Source organism: Phaenicophaeus curvirostris, chromosome 15 (genome assembly GCF_032191515.1).
Source record: "Phaenicophaeus curvirostris isolate KB17595 chromosome 15, BPBGC_Pcur_1.0, whole genome shotgun sequence".
In the NCBI taxonomy this organism is placed as follows: Eukaryota; Metazoa; Chordata; class Aves; order Cuculiformes; family Cuculidae; genus Phaenicophaeus; species Phaenicophaeus curvirostris.
This window is the reverse complement of record NC_091406.1, coordinates 9,420,845-9,447,584: the sequence shown is the minus strand read 5'-3', so window position 1 is coordinate 9,447,584 and position 26,740 is coordinate 9,420,845. Positions and strand designations below refer to the sequence as shown.

The 26,740-nt window shown below is 60.5% G+C and overlaps 4 protein-coding genes across 4 annotated transcripts; 1 reads left to right on the top strand and 3 right to left on the bottom strand.

Annotated features, from left to right (window-relative positions):
* Nucleotides 1–2,990: 2,990 nt before the first annotated feature.
* Nucleotides 2,991–7,315, bottom strand: B4GALT7 (beta-1,4-galactosyltransferase 7). Its single transcript, XM_069868991.1, has 6 exons — nt 7,250–7,315; nt 5,534–5,890; nt 4,252–4,477; nt 3,891–3,974; nt 3,628–3,732; nt 2,991–3,449 (listed from the first exon to the last, which is right to left on the bottom strand). The coding sequence occupies exons 1-6, from the start codon at nt 7,291–7,293 to the stop codon at nt 3,294–3,296; spliced, it is 972 nt and encodes a 323-aa protein (XP_069725092.1). The 5' UTR covers nt 7,294–7,315; the 3' UTR covers nt 2,991–3,293.
* A 1,443-nt stretch (nt 7,316–8,758) lies between these two features.
* LMAN2 (lectin, mannose binding 2) lies at nt 8,759–12,117 on the bottom strand. The gene is made up of 8 exons (XM_069869228.1): nt 11,954–12,117; nt 11,751–11,869; nt 11,550–11,667; nt 11,178–11,257; nt 9,967–10,128; nt 9,666–9,780; nt 9,183–9,302; nt 8,759–9,027 (listed from the first exon to the last, which is right to left on the bottom strand). Exons 1-8 carry the CDS (start codon nt 12,093–12,095, stop codon nt 8,867–8,869), a joined length of 1,017 nt encoding a protein of 338 aa, XP_069725329.1. The 5' UTR covers nt 12,096–12,117; the 3' UTR covers nt 8,759–8,866.
* Nucleotides 12,118–12,971: 854 nt separating this feature from the next.
* LOC138726969 (ADP-ribosylation factor-like protein 3) lies at nt 12,972–15,702 on the bottom strand. Its single transcript, XM_069869085.1, has 6 exons — nt 15,467–15,702; nt 14,964–15,134; nt 14,759–14,875; nt 14,569–14,619; nt 13,605–13,790; nt 12,972–13,517 (listed from the first exon to the last, which is right to left on the bottom strand). The coding sequence occupies exons 1-6, from the start codon at nt 15,482–15,484 to the stop codon at nt 13,470–13,472; spliced, it is 591 nt and encodes a 196-aa protein (XP_069725186.1). The 5' UTR covers nt 15,485–15,702; the 3' UTR covers nt 12,972–13,469.
* Nucleotides 15,703–17,814: 2,112 nt separating this feature from the next.
* On the top strand, nt 17,815–26,491 carry RGS14 (regulator of G protein signaling 14). The gene is given in 17 exon segments (XM_069869232.1): nt 17,815–17,855; nt 17,857–17,898; nt 17,900–17,969; nt 19,957–19,978; nt 21,173–21,327; nt 21,436–21,528; nt 22,072–22,215; nt 22,359–22,508; nt 22,686–22,806; nt 22,895–23,031; nt 23,107–23,310; nt 23,416–23,492; nt 23,659–23,785; nt 24,102–24,183; nt 24,373–24,431; nt 24,630–24,744; nt 25,046–26,491. Coding segments are annotated over 17 exon segments (1,866 nt in total). The 3' UTR covers nt 25,273–26,491.
* The last annotated feature ends 249 nt before the right edge of the window (nt 26,492–26,740 follow it).

The following is a 26,740-nucleotide window of genomic DNA, read 5'->3' as shown; positions in this document are numbered from 1 at the left end:
TGGCAGCCCACAACCTCCCCTTTGGGAAGGAATCACCCTCACACTGTCACCAGCACGGGTTCAGGGGCTCGAGCATCCAGCCTGCTCGTGCACCGGGGCCCTGCTTGCTGCCAGCTGCCCCCGCCACACAGCAGAGTCCCCAGGCTGTGCTGCCAGCGCTCACCCACACACACACGGTGTCCCCAGTCCCTGCTCGCCAGGCTCACATGTTTGCATTCCCTTCGGTGCGATGCCAAGGCACGCAACCCGCTTCCTCTGCCACCAGCCTCCCTGTTCCCCGCGGCTCCTTTTCACTGCCCAGCCGCACACCGTGGCCTCTGAACAGGGGGGCCCTTTGTGGCAGTGCCATCTCCCAACCTGCTGGCACCAGGAATGCCTCTGCCATGCCCTGGCCCTCTATCCAGAGCTCCGCTGTGTGCGAGGCATCCCCTGGCAGCCTGTGGGGCCACTGGATCCCTACCAGAGGGACAGGTACAAGCCTGCAGAGCAGGCAGTTAACAGCATCCCACGAGGGCCTCGATCTGCGCAGGCTGCAGTGATGCCAGGCTGAATTCTGTGGGTGCTGGTCACAGCTGCACCCCTCCTTTTTGTCTGCCCCATCTCCTGATTCCACGTCTCCGCTGCGGTCTGCGCTCCCACGAGCACATCTCCCTTGGCCAGGGATGCTCCATTCCCCGGGAAGAGATGCTCCAGCCTCCCACGGGCTTTCCCTCACCCCCACTCTCCCCAGCCTCTCGGTGCCCCCCATCACGGTATCAGAGCGATTTCATGCAAAACACTCCAGGTGCTACCCAGATTAAAACAACCCGGCGATAAAATCCAGCTGATTGCAGCCCCCACACAGCCGCGCTGACAGCAATTTGGGCTGCAGAAGGGAACTTGCAGAGGGGTAGGGCTGGGCCTCAACAGGCTCTCTTTGTCCCCAAGCATCCTGAGCTTGCTTGTCCCCAAGCATCAGGCTTGCTGAGAGCATGGCAACGCCGGGAGGCCTCCGGCTCAGCTCCGTGGGGCTCCTGGGACAGCAGGCAGCGTGTTATCCATCTGCAGAAAGGCAACGCGGAAAAAACTTGTCCTCTCCCGCCGGGCCGTTGCTAATAACGAAATGCGTGGGGAAGGAACGGAGCCGAGCGACCTCCGAGTTGCATTCAGAGCTATAAAAGGAAGCCGGGTCTCCAGCACGGCGCCTCTTCCACAAAAGCAACCAGAGGATGAGGGGGCTGCGAGCGGAGCTGAGAAATAGCTGCCAGGCAGCGGGAGAGGAGCCTTTAGCGCCGAGTGAAGTGCAAGGTGCACATATGCTCTCTGTTCCTGCACATGAAACCTGCCTGAAACTGTGTCATCTATTTTGAACGGTGCAGAGAAATACTTTGATCTGCCTCCGCCAGCCCTGGCTGCCATTTAGGCACCGGTGAGAGGCTGGCATACAGGTGGCTGATCCCAAAATCTGTGTGATGAAGACCCTCACTGCCCTGCACTGCCACCTCGACCCCTTCTTCGGGAACCAGTCCCCCTCACACCTCAGTCCACAGGGCTCCAGGCTCTTCACCCGGCTCCGGAGCAGCACAGAGAGTGCCAGATCTCTCCAGATGCCCCATCCTGCTGCCCCTACACGGTACACACAGTACACAACCCCCACAGTTGGCTCTAATGCTTTTGCCTCCCTCATCCCAGCGTTCTGCCACAGAGGTGCCGTGTCCCTGAAGCTGCTCAGCTTCCTGGGATGGCAACAGCTTCTGTCTGAGGACATCTGCAAGCACCCAGTAAAGCGAGCGCTCCGGGAAGCACCAGACAGGGGGACCGGGGCAGAGGGGGGCCCAGTGCCAGCGCTGGCGCTGAACACAGGGATACCAACTGCTCGGCTGGGTCTGCCCAGCTTGAGGAGGCAGCAGCACCCAAAATTCACGCCAGAACCCGAGAGCCAGAGCAGCAGAATCCCACGCACGGCACCATCTGTGAGTCAGCCTGAGCACCCTGCGCTCTGGAGTGGCACAGCACCATTGCGCTCAGCAGCCTGAGCAGGCAACCAGGCCAGGCGAGTGATGGAGGAAAGGAGCTCAGTGATTGTAGGGGTTTTCCCTTAACAGTTTGCGGTTGTCTCTGCCACCCCTTGGCAGCTTCCTCGAGGTCACAGCACAAGTTCACTCCCAGCATGAGCAGGCACAGACCAGGTGCTGCTCCACAGCATGGGACTTGAAAGCCAGGTCCCAGGCAGGGCGTGTGGCCCTTCTGCCCTACTCCACACACCCCACTTCCCAGGAAAAGGTGCTGGTGTGGCAGATATTTACTGGGGAGAAACCAGCTGGCAGCAAGGCAGGGCTGGGCAGCAAGAATGAACTAGTGAGCAGCCTGGGCCCCACAGTCTTTTCTTTCTCTCATCAACCCAAACCCAAAGTCTCCTCGAGGGGGGTGTCCCTGCCCCTGCTTTGCCCAGGGAATCCTGTTCCCTTCCCCTCAGGCAGGTTAGGGACATCTCCCCAGCGTCAGCAGCACTGTGGTGAGCCTGTCCTCTCCAGGACACCTCACACTGGGCCAGAGCAGATCCCAGTTCCCCTGAGCGCTGCTGTGGGGACATCAGGTTCTTCCACACCCCCTGAAAAAGGCCGAGGCAGCACATGGCATGAAAAGCAGGCAAGGAAAGGAGCAGCTCAGCCAGAACTCTCCTCCTTGCTCCACAGAGAGAGAAGTCCTGGGCTCCCTCAAGTGCTGACCTCCAGCAGAGCTGGGGATGCTGGGGCTCAGGGCACAGCTCAACAACTGTTTCCTAAAGTGAAGTGACTGCAGCACAGCCCTGGGGGTACCTGACAGCTGAAACACAGACATCACCTCACTCGGAGCCCATTTCAGACTGTCCTTGCCTCTGAACCAGAGTAGATCACCTCTCCAAAGACAGCACAGCCAGGGCTAGGCCAGAAATGGGTGCACTGAAGCCAGTAAGGCAAAGCGAGGAGGAAAAAAGAGCGATGCAGCCTAGGGCATTCACCACACAGAGATGCCCTGATAGTTCTTTATTGTCCTCTGAGCTGGGTGGCAGCTCAGCCATGTCCGGCGCAGGAAAACTGTCCTGCACCTGCCCTGGGAGACAGCACCAGTGTCCGCAGTGACACCACCAGGCTCTCAGCCTCTTCTGTTGATTCCAGCAAAGCTCGGTTCTCAGCCTTTTCTGTTCCTCTGCATCTCGCCAGCACTGCTGCGCTTGTCTGGTGCAAAAATCCTGCTTGCTCCAAGCAGCTTGGCAGCAGCCCTGGCATCTTGGCAAAATGGCAGCGCACACGACTGGCACACGGGAGACAAGCTCAGCCAAACACGCACCAAGGGGTCTCGCTTGTGTCACAGTCTAGCAAGATATTAAGGACGGTGCATGGGGCTCCTGCCACACTCAGAGCTGTCCGTGACTCAATTTGGTACCTCACGTTGTTCAGACCTCCCTCCCGATCCACCTTAAACTGTTCCTGAGGGAAAAAATAAAAACATTCAGCCCACGCTTGCTTCCAAAAGAAGGGGAAGCACCCAGTGCCCAGGGAGGAAGCACAGAGGCAGCAGCAGAGAACACAAAACAGGAGGGTTCAGAGCACATGGTGATCACAACCCAAATCTTCTGCAGCTCCCTTGACCACACCAAGGTCTCACCTGCTTCTGTGCAGCAATTCGCTTCTGGTCTCTCTTTCTCCAGGCTGGGTCATGCAGGTGCTGGAAAGTCTCATAACCAGTCGTGATTCCAGTGGGACGGTGAACCTGGAAGGAAAGCAAAGCTTCTGTAAAGCTACTGCTCCTGCTACGGGGGTCGGGAGCACAGGAAGGCTGCCTTCTCCAGGTCCCAACCTGCACGGCTACAGCCACGGAGACAGGGAGAAGGGCAGTTTCAACCTAGGATTCCATGGAGCACCCCTTACCTGGAGACCGGCTCCTTTGATACGTCGATAAAACTCATCATCCTCCCGTCCCCAGCCCCAGAAGCGGTTGGACATGCCGTTGCACTGCAATGAGAGGGGCACCATATTGGCCGAGGCCCAGTCCAGCACAACTCCACGTGCCGCAGCAGAGCAGACACCAGCACTGCGAGCCCTGAGCATCACTGCAGCCTCCCTGCTCCCTCCCCGCACCAGCTCACACCACAGGCTCTGCCCACGAAACAATTTTGACTCTTTTCCCCGCTTCCCAAGTGTGGAGCCCAAAATGTTGACCAACTGTTGACCAAGCTAATGTTGCAGCTCCTGCTCCAAACTGGCTGGAACATCCCACCCACACGCTCACCATCTCGTAGTGCTGCTTGGTGAGCAGCAGGATGCCACCCACGTAGGTCTTGTAGTGGTAGAGCGGATGCAGCTCTGGGGATGCCACGTGGAAGGGTCCTGCCTCTGGGAAGCCATAGTCCAGCTGCTCGTTGAGGGGCAGGAGATCAACGTCATGCATCGCGATGTAGTCAGTGTCGTTGCCGCTCTCCAGGAAGCCCACATTGATCAGGGATGCCCTGTTAAACCTGTTGTGGGACCAGAACTCTCAGCACCATGTGCAGCAGCCACCATCCCTCCCTCCACATGCCCATCTTGTGCTCCTCAGTGCTAAATGTTCAAACAGGGACATGCAAAAACACGGCACTCCTGACCTCCAAAGTGCTGGGTCGTGCAGGGGTCTGGCTGCTGCAGACAGCGAGAGGCTACAGCAAACCCAGTCCTGCCCAAGGCCAGCTGGGGAGCTCCACAGCACCCACCGGGGCTGCAGGCAGGTACCAGACAGCGAGTAGGGGGTGAGCGGTGGCATTTCCAAACACTTTGTGGTATTCCCTTGCACTTCAATGTCCAAAGGCATTTAAGGCTATAGACCTGTGACACTGGGGAGAAAACTGAAATATCCCAGGGTGGATAATTCTCTTGCTTAGGAAGGGAAAAGCAAAACACCGTTTTGTCCTTCTGTAAGCTCCAGAGTGAGTGCATTTGGGGAGAGCATCACAGCCCTGACTCCCTGTTGTCCAGACCCTACACTTCTCACCACCAGAGGCACGCAGGAGACCCTCTCAGAGGGGACAGAGCTTTGGAGAAGGGTCCCCTCGCTGCCTTTGCTTGCCGCAACGAGGGGAGACACTACCTTGAGCAACTTTGAGCAACAAAGCTGGTGAGGGGGCTGGAGAACAGGTCTTATGAGGAACAGCTGAGAGAGCTGGGGGTGTTTAGCCTGGAGAAGAGGAGGCTGAGGGGAGACCTCATTGCTCCCTATAACTACCTGAAAGGAGGTTGTAGAGAGGAGGGTGCTGGCCTCTTCTCCCAAGTGACAGGGGACAGGACAAGAGGGAATGGCCTCTAGCTCCGCCAGGGGAGGTTTAGGCTGGACATTAGGAAAAAATTTTTCATGGAAAGGGTCATTGGGCACTGGCAGAGGCTGCCCAGGGAGGGGGTTGAGTCACCTTCCCTGGAGGTGTTTAAGGCACGGGTGGACGAGGTGCCGAGGGACATGGTTTAGTGTTTGATAGGAACGGTTGGACTCGATGATCTGGTGGGTCTCTTCCAACCTGGTGGTTCTATGATTCTATGTTCTATACCTGAAATGATCCACCTGGTTGAGGATGAAGATGTGATGGCGGATCCTCTTCTTGCTCAGGAAGCGGTGCATGTAGGGGACGAAGGCCAGCAGCTCCTCGAAGCGCTCGCGGAAGGGGACAAGCAGTGCCAGGCGGTGGGGACCCCAGGATGGCTCGTCCTCCACCGGCGGGAGCGGGGCTAGGGGCGGGCAGGGCTGTCGGGGCGCCCCCCGTCCCTGCTCACTGCCAGGGAGCGGCCCCTCGCCCTCGCAGCTCAGCTGCAGCCACAGCAGCGAGATGAAGCCCAGGAGGAGCGCCAGGAAGAAGAGCGGGAAGACAGAGAGGCGGCCAGGGAGAAGGCCTAGGAGCAGCGGGGACCTGGGGTGCAGTAGGAGGGTTAGCACCTGCTAGGGAACCTCCAAGCTCTGCTGGGACTCCTCAGCCAATCCTCAACCCCCCCCAACTCTGATGGGACTCCTGAATCGCCTCCCCTACACCCCCCTAACCCATCAGAGCCCCTGAGCCACCCCTTGAGACCCCCACCCCTTGCCAGGACCCCGAGCCGCACTCCAACCTGGTGCCACCAGGACTCCCGAGTTGTCATCCCCCACTCTGCCAGGATCCCCCAGTCAACCCCCCGACGCCCTCTCTGGGACCCCAAGCTGCCCCTCTCCCCCGCCAACAACCCCAAGCCGCCCTCCCACACCTTCATATCCCTCACCGGGATCCCAAGCTGCCCCATCATGCACCCCTTCCCCACCAAGACCCTTGAACTACTCCCCTCACCTCGTATCACCAGGACCCCCAAGCCACCCCCCAACCTCCCTAACCCCCCAGGACCCCGAACCGCCACCCCACTCTGTGCCACAGGGACCTCGAGCTGCCCCCTAACCCAATGGGACCACAAGCCATCCCCACCCCCTTCCACCACCCCGAGACCCCCAGGCTGCCCCCCAAGCCCCCAGGATCCCTGAGCTGCCAACCCCACACCCCCTCCACCCGCCAGGACCCCCGAGCCGCCCCCTTGCCCAGAGCCACTGGGACCCCCGAGCTGCCCCCCTACCCTCACTGGGACCCCTGCTCCACTGAGACCCCCGAGATGCTCCCCAGAGCCCCTAATCCGCCGAGACACTGAGCTGCCACCCCATTCGGTGCCACTGGGATCCCCGAGCAGCCCCCTGATCCCCCCAGGGACCCCAGCTACCCCCAGCCCCCTCCCTGGGACCCCCGAGCCACCAACCATCACCACCCCCCGGGACCCCTGAGCCATCCCCCCTGCTCGGTGCCACCAGGACCTCCGAGACGCTCCCCAAAGCCCCTATCCTGCCAAGACTCTGAGCTGCCACCCTAGTCGGTGCCACCTGGACCCCCGAGCAGCCCCCTAACCCCCTGGGGACATCAGCCACCCCCACCCTGGGACCCCCGAGCCCCCCCGCCAACACCCCCAGGGCCCCTGGGGCCACCTCCCCTGCTCGGTGCCACCGGGACCCCAACCGCTCCCCAACCCACTCGGACCTGAGCCACCGCCAGCCCCCGCCGGGACCCCTAACCTCGGTGCCACCGGGACCCCAACCATCCCCACCCCCCGGGACCCCCGAGCCACCCGCCCTGCTCGGTGCCACCGGGACCCCCGAGCAGCCTAATAACTCCCCGGGACCCCTAATCACCCCCCGCCCCGGGGCCCCCCGGTCTCCCCCCAACCCCGTGCCCGGGGCCCCCGTTCCCCGCGCCGCTCACCCCCCGCGCAGGCGAAGCGCCGCCCCGCGCCTCCCGGGCCCCATCCCGCCGCCGGGCCGGCCCCAGCCGCGCCGCCCGGAAACGGCGCCCGCCCCGCGCCTTCCGCACACCGGGGCGGGCCGGGGGCGGCCCCGCAGCGCCAACCGACCGCTCCCCGCATCCCCACCCAAAGCGGGACAGCCCTCGCCTGGGACAGCCCCAAAACCGCGGACACCCCCAAAATCAGGATGCTCCTCCCCGGGGACACCCCCAAAACCGGGCACAATCCCCCTAAACTGGGACACCCCCCCATAGGGACACCCCCAAAAACAGGGACAACCCCCCCCAAACCGAGACACCCCCTCCAGGGACACCTCCCCAAACCGGGACAGCCCTCCTCAGGGACAACGCCCCAAACCCGGACACCCCTCTCCAGGGACACCCCCAAAAACAGGGATAGCCCCCTCAAACCGGGATGCCCCTCCCTAAGGACACCTCTCAAAACCAGGACGCCCCTCTCCTACAGGACACCCCCCTCATGGACACCCCCACTCCCCCACAAAGCAGGACACCCCCCCCCAGGGACAAATCCCCCAAACCAGGACGCCCCTTTCCTACAGGACACCCCCCTCATGGACACCCCCACAAAGCAGGACAGCCCCCCCAAGGGACAAATCCCCCAAACCAGGACGCCCCTCTCCTACAGGACACCCCCCTCATGGACACCCCCACTCCCCCACAAAGCAGGACACCCCCCCCAGGGACAAATCCCCCAAACCAGGACGCCCCTCCCCAGGGATTCACCCCCACCCCAAACCAGGACACCAGCCCCCTAGGAACAGCCCTCCCCCTCCAGGGACAAGCCCCCTAAAACCAGGACATCACCCCCCTACGGACAATCTCCCTCAGACCAGGACAGACTTTCTCCTATGGGACGACCCCTCCAAACCAGGCCAGACGCCACCAGCCTTGGTGCCAATCCCCGCCCCCCCAACCCAAGACTGGGAGAGCCCTCTCTTGGGACACCCCCAAAACCAGGGATACGCCTTCCAGGAACAACCTCCCACCAAAGTGGAACAACCCCCCCCAAACTGGGACAACCCTTGGAGGACAGGAGACACCCCACCACCTGAGCCCAAACACCTCAGGATCCCCCAGCTGCTCACACTGCAGTCCCCCAGTTCTCTCAGCCCCCTCGGGGCTCCCCTTCTCGAGCAGATTTGCCCCCTTTTCCCACCCGGACACAGCCAGAGCCAGAGGTGGTGTCAATCCTTTAATGCCCCACTCACAGCCCCTTCCACAGAGCCTCCTGCCCCCAGAATCCCCTCCCACCACCCCACCACCCCCTCACATTTACGCCCACCGCCCGCTGTCCCCCCCTGCCATGGGGGGAGTGCTGGGAAGAGGGGGAGCAACCTCTGGGCTCCCCCAGAACAGCCCCAGGTCAAGGGCAGCTTCTGCAGCAGAAGGAATCGCCCTCCTGGGTCCAACGGGTCGGGCGCTGGCAGGGGTTACAGCCACACAGACAGGTAAGAAAATACTTCTGATATTTCTCAGAAACAGCTTTTAGAAACCACAGTTTGTAGAGCTCCCCATAGAAAAGATGGGTCTGGGCCTAGGCCACGGCCAGGGTCCTCACTAGTAGAAGCGCTTGTTCCTCTCCTGGCGTTTCTGGAAGACCACAGCTCCCACCACTGCGCAGATGATGATGCCCAGCAGCGCACAGAGCAGGAGCAGGAACACCTTCCAGCCCGTCAGAGGCCCACTTCGGAAATTCCCTGTCGGGTCATCCACGTTATCTGCAAGGATAAGAACAGCTACAGTAAAAGACCCAGCCTCAGATCCTGCAGTATCGTGCAGAGACGCGCAGCTCTGATGCCTTTCAACAGGCCTTTTAAGACTGAGCCCCGCATCCCAGTTCTCCACCAAAGCTTTCTGAAGGCCAGAGACTCACCTTTGGGAGATTTAAGGAGGCTGACGCTCGGCTCAATCTTGGTCCAGTCGACGCTCTCATCTTCCAGTGGGTGCTCCACCATGAGCTGGAAGAGCTTCATCGAGATAATGTCGTGATTGTCTAGGAAACATCATCATCAAACACCATCAGAGACCTCAAGAGACGTCCACACGGTCAGAGCACCCTTAGATCCACGATCTACCCGGTCTCCTCTTTCAAGCTACCCTCATTCCCCAGGTATCCAACTGCAACTTCAGATGTTCCTTAGCCTTTAGTTGCCCCCTTTCCCAGGCACCCGGTCCCTGCCCAACAGGGTTTCAAGAGCCCAGTGGCTCTTGAAATTCAGGGAAAGAAAGCCATCAAAGCCATCAGTGCATCCATAATCACAGAACCACTAGGTTGGAAAAGACCCACTGGATCATCAAGATGATATATTCCAGGCTCCAGAAAACAGGTAATCCTGTCAGCAAAGCCCCCTCTCACCAGACAAATCTCCAGTGCCAGCAGAAGCACCGAAGAAGTAGCCAGTTGGCAGCTGCACCCCTGCAATGTCGATGCAGTTCTTCCACTCGTTCTTGTCTTCTACATCGGTCATGACCTGCAAGACCAGGGGAGTGTCACAGCAAGCACACACACTGCCATTCCCACTGCTCTTCTGGAGCTGGAAGCATAGGTGGTCAAGCCTGGAAAACCATCTCCAGGTCACCTAGTGACAGAGCAACACCCACCCCGCAGCACATCTAACATCCCAGAGACCCTGCAGAAGGCTTCTGCTGCGTCTCACCGTCAGCCGGCCTCGGGAGTACCGAACTGCCAGGAAAGTGTCGTGGTTCTGGTTCCGAAGGTCAGCGGTACATCCCGCCAGCTCCGTCCAGCGCCCGTCCTTGCTGTGGTCATACGTGAGGGACCCGTTGTTCACCATGGCAGAAATATAGGGGAACACGCGCTGCAGGGAGGAAAGCGCAGCTGCTCTCAGTCAGCAGAAGCCTTCGAGCTGCAGACCGGGAGCCGCCTTCCCCTGCCTAGTGAGAAACCTCAACAAGAGCAGAATCTCAGCCAGGCACAGGAACAGAGCCACAGCTTTCCTGCACAGCCGGGCATGGAAGGCAGAACAATGAAACGAAGACTGATTTTCTCTGTAAAGTTGCTTCTAAACAGAGCTTGTTCTGGCTAGAGCGCAGCAGCCATTTCTGACCTCCCATGAGCCCACTCCACACCGCCTGGCCAGGGCAACACCACCACCTCAAACTTGTGGAGTAGGTACCCGAGTGGGTAAGAAGGGTAGAAATGGAGCACGGGACCTGGACCAGGCAGAAACCTTGCTTGAACAGCTTAATCATGCTCTGTGCTTTGTACTCAGAAGATTAAATATATCAGGAGTAGTCAAGGATAAGAGGGACACTTCCATGTGGTTTACAACTTAAGTGATTTAGGTTTGGCGCAATAGATCTCTCTAGCACAGTTACGTTTTCTGACTGTGCCATAGCAACATCCACAAACACAGAGTGGGAGAGAAGAAAATGACCACCAGCCCCCACGGGACTGATCTGTACTTCAGCCATGGGGAATTTGTGAGCAAAACGCCAGCCCAGGAGTTTCTCACTTAGAGACATTCACGCTGGAAAAAGCGAATAAGGCCAGAAACTACCACAAAGCACAGAGAAGTTCAGGAAAGGATACTTGGGATGAATATACTTTTGGGTCAATTCCTCTAGCTTTACTTAATAGGTGGTTCACAACAGGTCTGTGCTGCCCTCTCATCCTGAGAGGAAAAGGCCTTGGAAACACCTGTGTAACTAACAAAAGCAGAAGATGGCTTAAAGACCTTATTTTTGTTAATGCATGTGCAAACTCTTCCCTTTACCAGCTCCCATGACAGAAAGCACAGCCACTGTCACGTAAGGACTTTACCTTGGTCCAGTCATGAAGCACTCAGAGCACAAAGCCATGAGGAAATGTATTCCTCAGCACTGAACAAGCTTCTGAACTACTTACCTCTGTGGCTTCATCGTTTGGATATGTATCAAGGAAGATCGCCAGTCCGTGAAACTTGTCCTTGCTGCCAAAGACAGGACCTGGAACAGGGCAGGATACGGAAACAGAAGGCTGTCAGACAGAATCTGTGCTCAGAGACTTCTAGTGAAGAGAGCCATGAGAGCTATTTATGGCTAAGAACATGGCAGAACATGCAGGACATGCCATCCTGACATAGCGAAACCAGACAGAGGAGAGCTCACACACCGTCTGTAGTGAAAAACCTTCCAGGATAGGGGCAGCTCCAAGACTAGCTCCCTGCGCTGTCTCAGGGCTCATGCAAGTGCTGCTGAGGCCTCAGCCCTGCCAGGAACCCCCAGCTGTGCACCTTACCTGGCACCAAGCGCTCCCGCGTATACCAGAGAGCAAGGCCATCCCCATGCAGGTTCTTCTTGCCGGCTCCGTGGATCTTGAAGTGAACGTGGAGCTCCCAGTCCTTGAGGAAACAGGGCTGTGCGAAGAGATTGCCCAGCGCCGTCAGGGCAAGAGCCGGGAGGGGCGCAGGGGCCACCCTGGCCGCTCCCGGTCTCTCACCACGCGGTTCCAGATGGAGCCTTCCCGGCTGCGCTCGTCGGGCGTCAGACGCACGTACTGGCTGGTGACCATGGTGCTGCCCTGGAAGTCCCACAGCGGCATCGCGGCGGACCCCGCGCCTGCAACGGGCGGCGAGAGCGCGGCTCAACCCGGGCCGCCGCGGCGCGTCCCTCCCGTCCCGCCCGCCCGGGCCCCTCGCTCACCCTGATACGGCTTCATCAGCGAGTGCTCCCGCTTCAGGTGCTCGCTGTTGCCGTCCGTGAGCTCGGCGGGCGCCGGGCGGGGCCCGGCCACCGCCAACAGCAGCGCGGCCGCCGCCAGCAGCCCGCCCGCACCCGCCGCCATGCTCCGCTTCCGCCTTCCGGCGCGCCGCGCGCGACCCCGGCCCCGCCCACGAGCGGCAGGCCCGCGCGACCAATCAGAAGCGCCTACGCCACCGAAATCCCGCCTCCGGCGCGCCTTTCAGCCAATGGCAGAGCAAGGGGGTGCGGCCGGAGAGTAGGACGGGCGGGGGTGGAGGAGGAGCCGCAGGGCGCCTCCCGGCGTGCGCTGCGCGGGCGGCGCGCGGCACGCCGGGAGTTGTAGTCCACCCTCTCTCCGCGTGCTGGTCACGTGCGCCGCTCGTGCCGCCCACGTGACCGTCCGCGGGCAGCCAGACCCCGGGGGGACGCCGCGCAAGATGGCGCCAGGGCTTGAGGGTCGGGGCTCGGCCCCGGCCACAGCCCGAGGGTCCCGGCCCCGCTCCCAGCCCCAGAGCCGCAGGCCGGGCAGCACTGCCGGCCCAGCTCCGCGGGAAGGACCGGCTGAGGCAGGCGGAGGTCACGGGCAGCTTTATTGAGGGCTGCAAGGCCGCCTGTGGGCGGGCAGGTCGTCAGCCCAGGAACTGGCGCAGCAGAAGGGCCCTGGCCCCGCTACGACTCGTCTCCCACCCATCCCCAGAGGCGTGGGCCCTCGGGCATAGCTGCTGTGGTGCCCGGGGAGCCCCATCTTCCAGCCCTCGGGATGGGCGTCTTCAGTGAGGTGGCAGAAGCCCCAGCTCGAGCGCATTCAGGGCCGTGTGCTGCCCAGGGGCTGTTGCAGGGCAGCCCCTCTCTGTGGCAGGTGCAGCATGGCGCTGCCAGGGCTGTCACCATGCAGTGAACCCCTCCAACGGGACTGCCCAGCCAGGTCCTCTCTCTCTCTCTTTACGCTTGTCCCAGATCCTGTGCACACATGGGAGCTCCAAAGGATCCTGAACCGAGGCCTTCCTGAGCCAGCTGCTGGGGCAGCCACAGTCACATCCTGCTGGAGCAGAGGGGGATACACTCTGCTCAGTCAGCTGTTTGTGCCATGTCCGAGGGCTGGTGGGGTGCCCAGCATGACCTGGGAAGTTTGTGCATTGCAGCATCTTCTGCAGGGCATGCTAACAGTGTGGATGGACCAGTCCTGAGCAGGTTCTCATTCTGTAGGTGTGCAAGCCCATGACACAGCAGGACATGTGCTTCCCTCTGACAGCACAGGGGCTGCAGGAGGGTCAGGGTTATGAGGTGCTCATGGAAGCCCAGGAGGCAAGGAGAGGGGAAGCTGACTGATTAGTGGAAGAATGGGTGGGAAGCCCATCTGAGTGTAGCAGTCTGAGGCTCAGGGCCCAGCCAAGCCCTCGAGGGGAATCTAGGGACCAGAAGGGCTGGCCATGGCTAAGGGACCTGCAGCTCAGTCCAGTCTGGCACTTTGCAGCTCTCACTTCTTCCTATTCATGATTTGGCTGGAAATCCAGTTCATCCCGTCCTGGAGGAAAAAGAGAGACATAGGCACACCCCCAAAAGCATGACAGGTCCTTGGGTCTCTGCAGAGCCTGCAGTGCCCCATTTCTACCTGCACTCCTTCCCCAGACAAGGCTGAGCAAGCCTGGATCTGCCATTCCCGGTCCCGGTAGGTGTGGAGGCTCAGCCCCTCTGCAATTTCTGCTGCAGGTGCTGCAGTCACAAGGTCCTGCTTGTTGGCAAACACCAGTAGTGGGACCCCCGTGAGGGACTCCTCTTCCGTGAGCTCTGCCAGCTCCTGCCAAGAGAGAACCACATCCCAAGGCTGCTGCCCTCGTCCATGGAGCTCCCCAGGTGCTTGCCTAGGCTGCCCAGGGTGGGCTAGGGCACTGCACTCTCCCCAGGTGCCTCTCTCCCCTCTCTGTGCTGCTCTTTTCACAGCCAAAGAAGCTACGAGGTCTTGACAATCCTGAGGGAGAGACACGCACCCTCGAATGTCCATCTGCCCTGAAGAGAGTCTGGGAGCTACACACAGCATTACCTGAGGGCTGACGCTCTCCCAACACTGAGAACCTTGGGCAAAGGCAGCTACAGGAAGCTGCTGCCAGCCACGTGCTGTCTGGCACACCCACGCCGCCGTCTGGTGCTGGTACAGCCGAGACAGGTACTCAGAATCTCACCTTCCCCTCTCCAGCTTCGTTTGCAGGGTTTGTGGTTCTGAACTCACTACTCATAAACCTTCGCTTGGTGGTACTGCCAGCCTGGTACTGGGGAGGAGGGCTGGCAGCCAAGGGACCGCTCTTGCCAGGGACAGTCACCCCTGTGACCCTTGGGGCATCACGCCCGTCTCAGCAAGAGCTGCTGAGCATGGATCTGCCATGGGATGGAGCGGCTGTGCATGCAGAGACCCCAACCATGAGCCCTTCCATGCAGCTCTGGGGACAGGCCGGCCCCCACAGCAGCGCTGTCCCATGGTACAGAGCAGTCTCACGCCCCACTCCACTCCTCAAAGACCTGGTGGCAGATGGATGTGAGCCCCAGGACCCCACAGCCCCCCCTGCCCAGACCCCTCATACCTGCCCTGTCTCCTCAAAACGCTTCTGGTCTGCGCTGTCAATGACATAAATCTGCAGTGGGGATGAAAGGTCAGTCAGCTTCTCACCAAGGTGCCCAGCCCTCTGAATTCTTTGGGGGCCGCAGGGCTCTGCTGGGGTACAAGGCCCCAAACACAGGACTGCGGAAGGCTTTGGTGGCCACCCCACTCACCAGCAGATCTGTGCTGCCCAGATATTTCCTCCAATATGGGCGGATGGAGCGCTGTCCCCCGATATCCCAGACATTTAACTTGAAGCCGTGCGAGTGGACGCTCTTTATGTTAAAGCCCTGTGCAGGGACAAAAACTCCAGCATCACCCAAGGGGAGAGTAGGAGCTGCCACCCTCCTGGTGCCCATGGGCCCCGGCAGTACCTACCTGGGTGGGTGTGATGGTGCTGACATCCTCAGACGCCAGGCGTTTCAGCAACGTGGTCTTCCCTGCATTGTCCAGCCCCAGCAGGACGATGCGGAGCTCCTGCTCCGGGGAACCCTTCAGCCTCTGGATGACAGAGAGCAGCCCCTGGGGGCGCGGGGTCGTGGGGGAGCCCTGTGGGAGTCAGATTGCTGCAGAGCACCGGTGTTTTGGAGTGGGAAGCTAGGTGCGCTGTTGGCCATGGGTACCCTTTGTCTATGGCCTCAGTCAGCTCCAGGGCTTCACTCCCACTGTATGCAGCCTCAGAGCGGCCCCTCAGGAGAGCTGCCCAGCCCCAGCCCGCTTTGGTGTGCCCTGGCAGCACTGCCAGCTCCTGAGTGTGCTGAGAGGACGAGCTCAGGGCAGAGCCCTGGTCCTGTTCTGCCAGGCTGCTTGACACCACAGCCAGGAGCTGGTGCTGGCACACCCACCCTGTCACAGGTGGGATGTCACTGGACCCCACTTACCTTCTGTACATCACCCATGGTCTGGGAGTCGCTCCGGCACGCAGCACGCCTGGGGAGCTGCCGGGGGCTCGTCCCCGGGGCCTGCCGGCGGCTGTGTGACTGGCACGCACCCCATCCCTAGGGGAGGAAGAGGATTATGGGCTCCAGAATTAGCTACTGTTTCTCCATTTACCCACAGCATTAAATAATGCCCTCGGCAAATCCCCCAGCCAGCTGTCGCCCCGCCGCCGCCTACCCCTGGGATAAACCAGGTCCCGCCAGGCTGGGGCACCCAGGGCATCCCCCTCCCTGTGGAGCCAGGCTCCGGCTCAGGGATGAGAGCACAGCGGGGTGATGAGGTGTCTGGGCACCACAGGCATCACTGTGGGCAGTGTGACGCGGGGATGGAGCTGTGCAGCCAGTGTGCGGCCCTAGGACAGGAACCGCGGTCCCAGCCTCCAAAGCAGGGGGAGGTCTTCGGCACATCCCCACATCCCACTGTGCCTGAGCAGAGTGAGGAGCACCAGCACCCATGGGCTGCCCCCTCGGAGGTGATGCTTAGGCGGGAGCTTCTCAAGGCCACGTCAGCCACTGCTGTAGCTCCCCGCTGTCATCCAAGGGAAACCACTGTGCTCTGGAGTGAGGGCAAGGGCTGGGCTGTCAGCAGCTGGAGGTCAGGGATGGAACGAGACAGGGATCCAGAAGGGCACAGGCACCTTCCCTAGCAGCCCACCTCAGCCCAGGTGGGATGACGGGGTCATCTGTTGGCCATTTGGATTAAATATATTAATTAAGCAATGTCTGATTCTTGCATGCTGCAGTTTGGTTCTCAGATCAGGATTCCTAGCAGAGAGGTTATCCTTGTGGTGAGGACTGTGAGTCACTCACTCTTGGTGAGACATTTTTATTTATAACTCCTGTTGCAAAGCCAAGACAAACAAGAGAGCTACGCTCTGACAAAGGGAAGGGGAGAAGCAGGATCGGCCCCCATACCCCTGCTGCTTCGTGCCACGGCGGGGGACAGAGGGGCAGCAGTGGGGGCCACCCTCCGCTACCCCCTGCCCGCAGACCCTGCCAGGGCTGCGGCTGCTGATGCCGCACTGCTTTTGTGCGTGTTCATGGTGGGAACACTTCATTTTTCTCTGCATAGATCTGCACCCAACTTAATGTTAGGGTTCTGCTTTTGATAGGTTAATCACCCACCTTATGTCCCAGTTATTAGCATTTCCATAAGTGGGTTGCCATGGTGCTCTGCGGTTTATTCTGTAACTGTTAGTTACTTGTATTTCCTAACAAATATCCTAAAATATCCTCAAATGGTTTGTGGTTGCTGATGAGCATGGAACCCCAACCTAGGAGATGGGCAAAACTGCTTAGGCATCAGTTTGGTGACTCCAAGCTGCACGTCCACCACTCCTCTCTGCCAGCATCCGTGGCAGAGACAGCTCTCCCTAAACACCAGCCACAAATGCAGCAGACACAGCGTGGCCCTGGAGCACCCCCAGATCCAGTGCCTGCCTGGCCCGGTGTAATCGGAGCAAGTGGCACCAGGGGTGTAGTGGGTGCATCTCCTTCCCTGGGGCGATGTGATAGCCAGGAGGAGCCCCCTCAGGCTGCCCTGGCTGTGGGAGGCAATGGGGTGGTGACCCTGAGGTGGCACAGGCTGTGGTAGGGGTGGAGACCGAGTTGGATGTGGATGGGGGTTCAGATAGGGATAGGGACAGGGATGGGAACAGGAATGTGGATGGGGATGCAGATGGGAACAGAGATGCACATTGGGATGGAGTCACAGATGTGGATGGAGACAGGGAGAGGGCTGGGGATGGAGTTGTGGATGAGGATTTGCAGAATCACAGTGTCATTTAGGTTGGGAAAGATTCAGATAGGGACAGGAACAGGGATGTAGGTGCAGGCAGGAATGGGGATACAGATGGGGAAAGGATCACAGATATGGATGCAGATGGAAACAGGGATAAGAATAGGGACTGGGAAAGGAACGGGGATGCAGATGTGGATGCAGATGGCAACGGGGGAGCAGACTGGGATGGAGTCACAGATGAAGACAGGGATAAGGCTTGGGATGGGGATGGATGAGGATTCACAGAATCACAGGATCATTTAAGTTGGAAAAGATTCGCATGGGACAGGAGCAGGGATGTAGATGCAGACGGGAGCGGGGATGCAGGCGGGGCTGGGGTCACGGATGCAGAGGCAGGGCCAGGGATGGGGATGCGGATGGAAACAAAGACAGGGATGGGGACGTGGATGCGGGCGTGGCCGCGGCGCCTCCTGGCCCGGCGCCGTGGCCGGTGCCCGGCGGGGCGGGGCGGGAGGGCGGCCCCGCTCCCCCCGCTGCGGTCTCGGTTCCCATGGCGACACTTCCTCCGGCAGCCGAAAGCGGTAGTGCCGGGAGCGCCGGGAGCGCCGCGCCGGGGATGCTCGGGCCGCGCCGGTAGCGCTCGGCCGGGCGGTGCCAGGCATGCAGGGCAAGGCCAAGCTGCTGCTGGTCCACAACGGCCGCATGGTGAGTCCGGGGCGCCCGGCCGCATCCCCGGGGCTGCCCCGGCACGGCACGGCGGCACCGGGCACCGGGATGGACACCGGGCACCGGGATGGACACCGGGATGGGTACCGGGCAGCGGGATGGAAAGCGGGCAGAGGGATGGGTACGGGACACTGGCACCGGGCAGAAGGATAGGCACCGGGCAGAGGGATGGGCACCAGGATGGGCACCGGGCAGAAGGATGGGCACCGGGATGGGTACCGGGCAGAGGGATGGGTACCAGGCACTGGCACCAGGCAGCAGGGGTGGGTACTGGGCAGCGGGATGGGCAGTGGGATGGGTACCAGGCAGCGGGATGCGTACCAGGCACTGGGCAGCAGGGATATGGGACCAGGCAGCGGGGATGGGTACCAGGCAGTGGGATGTGTACCAGGCACTGGGCAGCAGGGATATGGGACCAGGCAGCGGGGATGGGTACCAGGCCGCTGGCAAAAGAGGTAGGCACCGGGCAGCAGGGATGTGAGGCAGCGGGGATGGGTAGCGGGCCGCAGGGAGGTGGGACTGGGGACCGGGCAGCAGGGATGTGTAGCTGGATACTAGACAGAAGGGATGTGGGATCAGGCACTGGGCAGAAGAGATGTGGAACCGGGCACCGGGCAGCAGGGTTGTGGGACTGGGTACAAGGCAGGCAGGGACTGTGGGGCCAGGCACCAAGCAGATAGGGGCCGTATGGACCTGGGTACTGGGCAGGCAGGGGCTGTGTTGCTGGATACTGGGTAGACAAAGGGATGCATGGGGCCGCGTAACAGTCAGACAGGGAGGTATGGAGAGGATAATGGGCAGGCAGGAGTTGTAGTGCTGGGTACCGGGCAGGCAGGGGCTGTGGGGCTGGGTAGCAGGCAGATGGGGGCTGTACGGGGCTTGGGTATCCCAAGCAGGCAGAGATGGGGGCATTAGGCAGGCAGCAGTATGTGGGGCTGGGTAGCAGGCAGGCAAGGACGCATAGGGCTGGGGTAAGGAGCAGGTAGGGGCTTATGAGGCTGAGGCAGTGATATAAATGGGGATGTATGGCATGGGGCATTGGATAAGCAGTTTGGGAATGGGTTAACAGGAGTCAGCAGCATTGGTGTGCGGGGCTGGGTGGCACGGGCAGGGCAGAGCTATCTGGGTGTGAGCAGCAGGGATGGATGAGAAAGAGCAAAGAGCTGGCAAGGTAGGGTCTTGGGTAAGGGGCATGGCAGCAGCACGTTGGGTAGGATAGCAGGTACAGGTAGGAGTAAGACAGTCTGGCTTGTGTGTGTGGGGCTGGCAGGGTTGGTTGAGGCAGGCAGTGAGAGGCAGCGCTGTGCAAGGGGGTGCTTGTCTGGGCTTTGACTGCAGGGGCTCTGCTTCTGCTTGCTGTGGGTCCTGGGGTACCACATCCCCACAGCAGGTATCTGAGGCAGCCCAGGGGATGCTGCAAGGGCATCCTGCTCTGCTGTGTCTTTCACTGGGCGGTATGGAAGGACTCAGTCGCTGGTTTTGGGCATCTGCCCTCCAGTAGTCTCAGGCCCCAAGGAAAGAGGGAGCAGGCAGTCTGCCTGCCTAGGGCTGTGGTTGTCCTTCCTTCCCTCCCCTCCTCCCTCCTCTTCCTGTGCTGGGCAGGCTGGTTCTCTCCTCCCCAGCAGAAGTGGCAGGGTTATATTTGATAGCATCTGCCCTTTCCCAATTTCTGACCTGACCCCAGGGCAGTGGATACAAGGGAGGCGGGAGAAAAGCTGTGTACCCATTGTAACCCCCTACTCCTACTCACAGCCCCGAGATTAGGAATCCCCGTGTCCTGCCTCTGGCATGGGACAGCTGTCCCAGTTGCAGGTGACACCAGAGCAGTGTTTGCTGGCAGCCTGTGTCCCTTGCTCCTGGGTTCAGACTGGGCTTGCCCTGACGCTGCTGCCTGCCCAGGTACCGCTCCACCGGGCTGGCAGATGCCCTGTGTCCTCTCTCACCTCTCTTCTCTCCACCCCCACAGGGCCCGGCTGTGTCGGATGGAGGTAAGGCTGCTCTTTGCTCTGGGATGGGAGGCCAGCATCATCTTCAGGGGAGGGGGAAGCCCAGAGCCAAGCCTGACGCCAGGGGCAAGGAGCCAGCAGAGCCAGGTCCTGTGTCAGCACAGGCTGTGCTGTAGGCGGGTGCATGGCTGGACCCCTGCAGTGCCAGGCTGAGCCCCGTGCCAGGGACTTCCTGTACCTCCCCATCCCTCCTGCATGGCCCCATGTCACCCTTCTAGTTGCTCAGCTAGCACCCTTGGGTGCTGGGGGTTGAGGAGCTTCTTGCGGCAAGCGGAACCTGAATACCAGCCAGCCCCAAGCTCCCTGAAGTGGTCTGTCTCTCTGTCCATCAGTCTTACTGTGTACTAGATATTTTAGCTGGCCCATTTGCACACCTTGGCCACGCTACAGGATCCTTCCGTGCCAGGGGCTGCTTTTCCTGCCTGCATATACCGGGTGTGTGCAGTTACCCTGTGTTTTGGACAGAAGAAGAAGGGCAGGGAGCCCAGCAAAGCAGCAGCCTGCTGCCTGCTCCCACTGGCTTTGCCAGGGGGGCCCTGCTTCCATACCCCTACCTTCTTTTGCAGATGACCCTCTGCTCCCAGTTGCTCACCAGCCAAACCAGTTCAAAAGCTGGGGTTGCCCCTGGGAACTTCCATCTTTTTGGCAGAGGGACTCCATTTGAATGCACAGTCACCCTGGGTTTCCCCCAGGGTGGGTTTCTCCAGGCTTGGGAGCTGGGGATGACACTTTCTGTGCCATCCTCTTGCTGGGTTTGTTCATCATCATGGCCAGAGGAGCATAGAAGGTAAATTCAGGCACCTTTACCCATCCTCTGAGCTTCCCTCCATGACATGTACCCACCAATGTCCCCATCCACTCTCCTTTCCCTCCTCGGCTGGGTGCTTCCCCCACACATGGGCTTTGTTCCTCTGGGAGATGACTCACAGGTGGAGTCATGGAACACCCCGGGGAGGAGAGGACAGCCAGCCCTGGCAGGGAGTGCTGTCACATCGGAAGGTGCATCATGGTGCACGATCTGCCGAGGATGCTCCTTGCGTTCCCTACATGAGGGCTTGCCGGCTCCAATCAGGATGAGGGTGGATGAACTCACTGCAGATACGATGGGCTGCTGGGGATGGGAGGATGACTTTGGGTGACTTGCAGACAGCCAGAACTGACATTTTTCTGTCTCAGAGTTAAACGCCTCCAGGGCCCGTGGCAGCAACCACAGCGTGAATAGCCTGCCAGGACCTCCAGCCACCTGTGGCTCCACACAGGGGTCTGTGGTCAGCTGGGCTGAATCCTTCGAGACGTTGCTGCAGGACCACGTGGCCGTCGCCTACTTCACTGTGAGTGCGACAGCCCAGACCTTGGTCCTCACTCCCATCCGCCATCGGCAACCAAGCCATCATGTGGCTGTGGTGCAGACCAGGCCAGCAGCTCTCTCTGCCCTGCAGGAGTTCCTCAAGAAGGAGTTCAGTGCTGAAAATGTCTACTTCTGGCAAGCATGCGAGCACTTCCAGCAGATTCCAGCCAGCAACACGCAGCAGGTACTGACTTCCACGCAGTAACAGTGTGTCTGAGCCTGGGTCATGCAGCTTCTGGGGTGGATGTGGGCAGAGGTGGAGGTGGCTGTCATGCTTGCAGGTCTCGGAGTTCCAGCAGACCCCTGCAAGGGAAGGCTGAGCAGGCTGGGGTTTCCTGTGGGAGGAACAAGGAGATGGATGCAATGTGCATCTGAAAAGACACAGCTGGGTCTGCCTGCCCCATGGAGCAGGACATGCTTCTCCAGCCTGGGGTGTCCAGAGGGTGGAGGGCGCTGCTGGGAGGACAAGAGAGCAAAGGCAGAAAGCTAGACAGGGCTTGTGGGGACAAAGCCATGTGGCTGGGTGGACAGTTCCTACCTTGGGCTGTACCTCCAGGGAGAGACCAGTGTTTTGTGCCCAGAATGTGGTGCTGGGTAGGGGATGCTGGCTCCAGTGGCCACCCAGATACTGAGATGGCCCCAGGGGCACAGGGTTAGCCAGGGGCTCCTCGTAGGGTAGCAGTGAGGAGGAGGCTCCTGGTCCAGGCCTGAACCCCTGCTCCCCTAGCTGGCCCAGGAGGCGCGGCGGATCTACGATGAGTTCCTCTCCAGCCACTCGGTCAATCCAGTGAACATAGACAAGCAGGCCTGGATTGGGGAGGACATGCTGGCCACCCCCTCCCCAGACATGTTTCGCACCCAGCAGCTCCAGGTATGAGCAGCACCCGTTTTCCACCCCACCTGCTGGTTGGGAGCTGTGGGAGCACCAAGCATCACTGCTGTCACTGATGGGCAGTGGCTGGAATGAGCTGTAGGTGGGCAGGGGCCTTAAGCAGATGCATCTTCCCTTTGTAGATCTTTAACCTGATGAAGTTCGACAGCTACACGCGCTTCGTGAAATCCCCACTCTACCAAGCCTGCCTGCGGGCAGAGAGCCAGGGGCAGCCCCTGCCTGACCTGCAGCCCCACTCCCGCAGCAGCAGCCCCCCGCCTGACCTTAGCAAGGTGAGCAGTGTGGGAAACTGGGACAGGGGCCTGTCCCCTCACCTGAAAAAACAGTGTTGGGTCGCCTCCCTGCTGCTTGGTGCAAACCCAGCCACAGGCCAAGGACAGAGAAGCAGCTCGGGGGACTGGGGAAAGGGATGCAGCAGCCTTGCTGAGATGCTCCTCTCTTTGCCCCAGAAGTCAAAGCTGAAGCTGGGTAAGTCCCTGCCACTGGGCGTGGAGATGGCTGGCAGTGGTGCCAACCGCAGCCCCCGCCGGTCCTTCAGGAAGGGAGAGCGGCGGGAGCCCTCCTGGGCAGGTAGGTGCTGTGCTGAGCAGGGCAGCTGGGACTGTGAGGCCCGGAAGGGAGATCATAATCCCCACCACTGTCCTTCTGTCTGTCTCAGAGGGGAGAGAAGGTGGTGGGAGTGCCATGCTTTGGCGGGAGTCCCAGGGCTCACTCAACTCCTCGGCCAGCCTGGACCTGGGCTTCCTGTCCTCTGCCAGCACAGCCGCCAGCACGGCCACCAGCCCCTGGACTGAGGTGAGTCGTCGCCGTGAGGGCCCGTGGTATCAAAGTGCCACCAGCCATGCTCATCGTGCCGCATCCCTCCCACAGGGCCATCGGAAGAGCCTGGGGGGCAGCGAGGCAGAGCTGTCGACCAAGCCCATGAAGTACTGCTGTGTGTACCTGCCTGACGGCACAGCCTCACTGGCCTCCATCCGGCCTGGCCACTCCATCCGTGACATGCTGGCAGGGATATGTGAGAAGCGCGGCTTCAGCCTCCCTGACATCAAGGTTTACCTGGTGGGGAATGAGCAGGTAGGGTGAGCAGGAGGGAGAGGTGTCTCTGGCCAGCCGGAGTGTCCCCAGGCTGGGACCGTGTGCTACTCTGTTTGCTCTCTCCTCATGGTTTGGCTTTTCCAGAAACCGTTAGTGCTGGACCAGGAGTGCTCTGTGTTGGCAGACCAGGAAGTGAAGCTGGAAAACAGGATAAGCTTTGAGTGAGTGGGAGCTTTGGGGCTGATTCTGTTGCGCACACATCTTTTCCACATCATGCATCACCACCCACAGTGCCCAACGCCCAACTCCCCAAGCAGTCCTGAACACCCTGGCTCTGCCCCTGCCTGCCCTACCTGTCCATGGACAGCCTCTTCTTCCCCTCCACAGGCTGGAAATCTCCTCCCTCAACAAGACCATCCGCATCACAGCGAAGTCAACCAAGCGTATCCGAGAAGCATTGCAGCCTGTGCTGGGGAAGTATGGAATGAACGTGGAGCTGGCACTGCTGCGGCGGGTGAGGGTTTGCACTTTGGTGGGCACAGTCCCTGCCTCCTGTGGCTGGGATTCTGTTGGGGGGTGGCCTTGGGTTTGGGGCTCGGACCAGGGGCTGCAGGCAGTGGTGAGGACAGCAGTCTATGTCAGGGGCTTGTGGAGAATCACTGGTATTTGAGCTGGGCCGTGGTCGCCCACCATGGACTGGGAGGGACTGGTGGGTGTGCTCTGTAGCCTGTGAGCTAGCAGGATCTGGCCAGGGAGCTCACAGGACCTCAGCCTGGCTGCCTTTGCCACGCTGCAGTGAGTGTGACACTGCCTGGCTCTTCCCATTGCAGCAAGGTGAGCCGGCCACCCTGGACCTGGAGAAGCTGGTCAGCACAGTGGCTGCTCAGAAGCTCATCCTGGAAACGCCAGCTGGTAAAGTGTTCCCCTACACCAAGGCCATGTCTCTCTCCTCCCTGAGCCGTGTTCCCCCAGAGAACACTCATAGGGCCAGGCTGCTTTCTGCTGGCCACAGCTTTTGTTCCCTGGGCTCCAACCTGTCACCAACTAGGCTAGGACTAAGGTGCTGGCACAGGGCGCTGAGTATCTTTCCTTACCTTGCAGACATGCGAGTGACAGAGAGTGCTGAGGCTGCTGCTGCCTCCTCCCCGTTCCAGAGTGAGGTGAGCTCCAGATCCCACCACCCCAGATGGAGATGCCCCTAAGGCTGCTGCCATGATCCAAAGGGAAATTGCCCTGCTGCGATCCTGTGGGGCTGGGAAGCACCTGCTGAGGTGGAGGACAGGGAGGGCAGTGGGGATGTGGCCTGGGGAAGCTCTGCCTCCTTGCCCTGTTGCTGAGGCCGGGGCTGTTGGTTGCAGGAGGGAAGCCCAACAGCAACAGAGCCTGATGCGCTGTGGGAGATGACATCTGCGTTCTCCCGGCCCCGGTCTTCAGCTGCCACAAACCTGAACCGCCGCACGTATGACCTGGAAGGTGAGATTTGGTGTGTCTGAAACCTGAGGGGCTGAGGCAAAACAGGGGATGAGGGATGCAGGGCCGCAGGTCTGCTGGGGATGGTTACAGGGTCCCATCAAACTGCAGATGGGATATGGGAAAATTGGGGTCCCTTGGTGTGCTGGGGATGGGTGCAGGGTCCTACAGGTGCTGGTATAGAGCAGGGAGAAGGTGCAGCTGCTGTGCCTGGGACAGGTCACATCAGGTGGAGAGGGCAGCCAGGGCGTTAGGACAGGAGCCCAAATGCCAAGCTCAAGTGTGTGACCTGCATTTTCCTCAGGGCTAGTGGAGCTGCTGAACCGTGCCCAGAGCTGCCGGGCCAACGACCAGCGTGGGCTGCTCTCCAAGGAGGACTTGGTCCTGCCTGACTTCCTTCAGCTCCCAGGGCAGGATGACAGGGCCTGCGAGGGGTCAGATCAGTCCCGCACCCCTCACTCAGGCTCCGAGGGGAATGGCCATCCTCAGCCTGCACAAGCTCAGCCTCCAGTTGACCATGAGCTCCGATGAGTCCTGCTGCATGTCCACACCCACTGCATGGTACCCTCGGGCCATGCTGGGGTTCAACACGGGGCCTGACCAGCCCCTGCCCTGCACTGCCGACACTGCCTGGACCGCAGATTCGTCCACGTCCTGTCCCAAACTGTTGTGTCGTGTCGCTGTGAGTTGGCTGAGCAGCTGCCATGGCCCTCGGTGAGGTCACATCCTGGTACATATGAAGGAAGTCCTGTACATAGTTTGAACCACTGTTGCAAAGCAGTTTGCAACGCCCCACGCATGCCTGGCACTGTCCTGCCCAGCGCTTCTGCCTGAGGCAGAGCTGACGCCCTGGCAAATCCTGCCTGTGCTGGGCTGGCACAGCCCCCTGGACTGTTCAGCTGGGGAAAGCACCCCTCAGTCAAAAGGTGTGCAGGGTAGAGATGACACGGGTGGATGGGTTGGCAAGGCAGGCTCCAGCCCCGGTGCTGTGGGCAGGCAGGAGAATGTGTTCTTGGAGCTGAGGGCCAGATCCATTCCCTGACCCTGCAGGTATAGGGGTCTCTCTGTTGTTGATGTGTGAGTCCACCCGTCCCAGGGAGGGTAAGCATTGCTAGCCTGTGCCCTGGGCAGGTTGTTATTCTCTGGATTGTGAGAGCATGGCTGGGCCTGATCCTGCCAAGCTCAGCACCACTGAGGGGCAGGGCACAGAGCCATGTGTGGTTCCTGCCCTGAGCTGACAGATAGAGCCAGCAGGTCGTGCCAAAGAAGCCTTCCTCCCTGCAGAGAGGTCTTGTGTGGGTGGCTGCTGAAGCAAACCCATAGGAGCAGATATCTGTAGCTGTCCCCTGTTGCAGCCTGGCTGGGGCCATGTGGCCATGTGGCATGGGGACCCGTGTGATCCCAGAGGAATGCAGCACCCTTGGGAGCTGAGCATCACGGCCTGGTGTGCGAGTACCCAGTGTGTGCCCAGCCTGGCAGCTATGGGGAGCAGTAGCCTTAAGCCCAGCTCTGCCAGACCCGGCTGTTCCTGGCAGGTCCCCATCCCAGGCCCCCCCGTATGCCCAGAGGCCCCAGACCCAGTCTGCAATGGAGAAAGCCCCCCAACAGCACCCAGTGCCATGCTGCTGTGGCCAGCTGTGCTCCCACGGCCTTGGTCAGAGCTCCTCTGTGTCTCCGTGGTGCTGCTCAGTCCCGTCTGTGGTGTGAAACCGGAGGAAATAAAGAGCATTGCCTGGATGTGCGTCCCTCTCCTTCCTCTGCTGCCAAGGCCGGACAGTGCTTTTCCTGGCAGCAATGTCCCCCCAGGCCTCCTCACACCCCACAAAGCAGTTCCCCCGGGGCCAGGGCTGGGCTGGAGCCAGGGGTGATGCCAGGATTTTGTTTTCCCAGCACTGCTGATGGTGTAGGGGAAGCTGTGGGGCCAGTGCAGCCGAGGACTTCAGCCCTGACCCTGTCAATGAGTGACAGCCGGAGCTGCCAGGGCCTCACCAGGTTAATT

Coding starts and splice junctions, on each gene's coding strand:
- B4GALT7 (XM_069868991.1), bottom strand. CDS start 7,293: ATGGGGCCCGGGAGGCGCGGGGCGGCGCTTCGCCTGCGCGGGGG. Junction 4,478..5,533: donor AACCAGGTGGATCATTTCAG/GTATAGAACATA, acceptor GTCCCACAACAG/GTTTAACAGGGCATCCCTGA. Junction 3,733..3,890: donor TCAAAGGAGCCGGTCTCCAG/GTAAGGGGTGCT, acceptor CTTTCCTTCCAG/GTTCACCGTCCCACTGGAAT.
- LMAN2 (XM_069869228.1), bottom strand. CDS start 12,095: ATGGCGGCGGGTGCGGGCGGGCTGCTGGCGGCGGCCGCGCTGCTGTTG. Junction 11,258..11,549: donor GCGGGAGCGCTTGGTGCCAG/GTAAGGTGCACA, acceptor GCCCTGTTCCAG/GTCCTGTCTTTGGCAGCAAG. Junction 9,781..9,966: donor ACTCCCGAGGCCGGCTGACG/GTGAGACGCAGC, acceptor CTGGTCTTGCAG/GTCATGACCGATGTAGAAGA.
- LOC138726969 (XM_069869085.1), bottom strand. Junction 14,620..14,758: donor TGGGCAGCACAGATCTGCTG/GTGAGTGGGGTG, acceptor TCCCCACTGCAG/ATTTATGTCATTGACAGCGC. Junction 13,518..13,604: donor TGTCTGGGGAAGGAGTGCAG/GTAGAAATGGGG, acceptor TTTTTCCTCCAG/GACGGGATGAACTGGATTTC.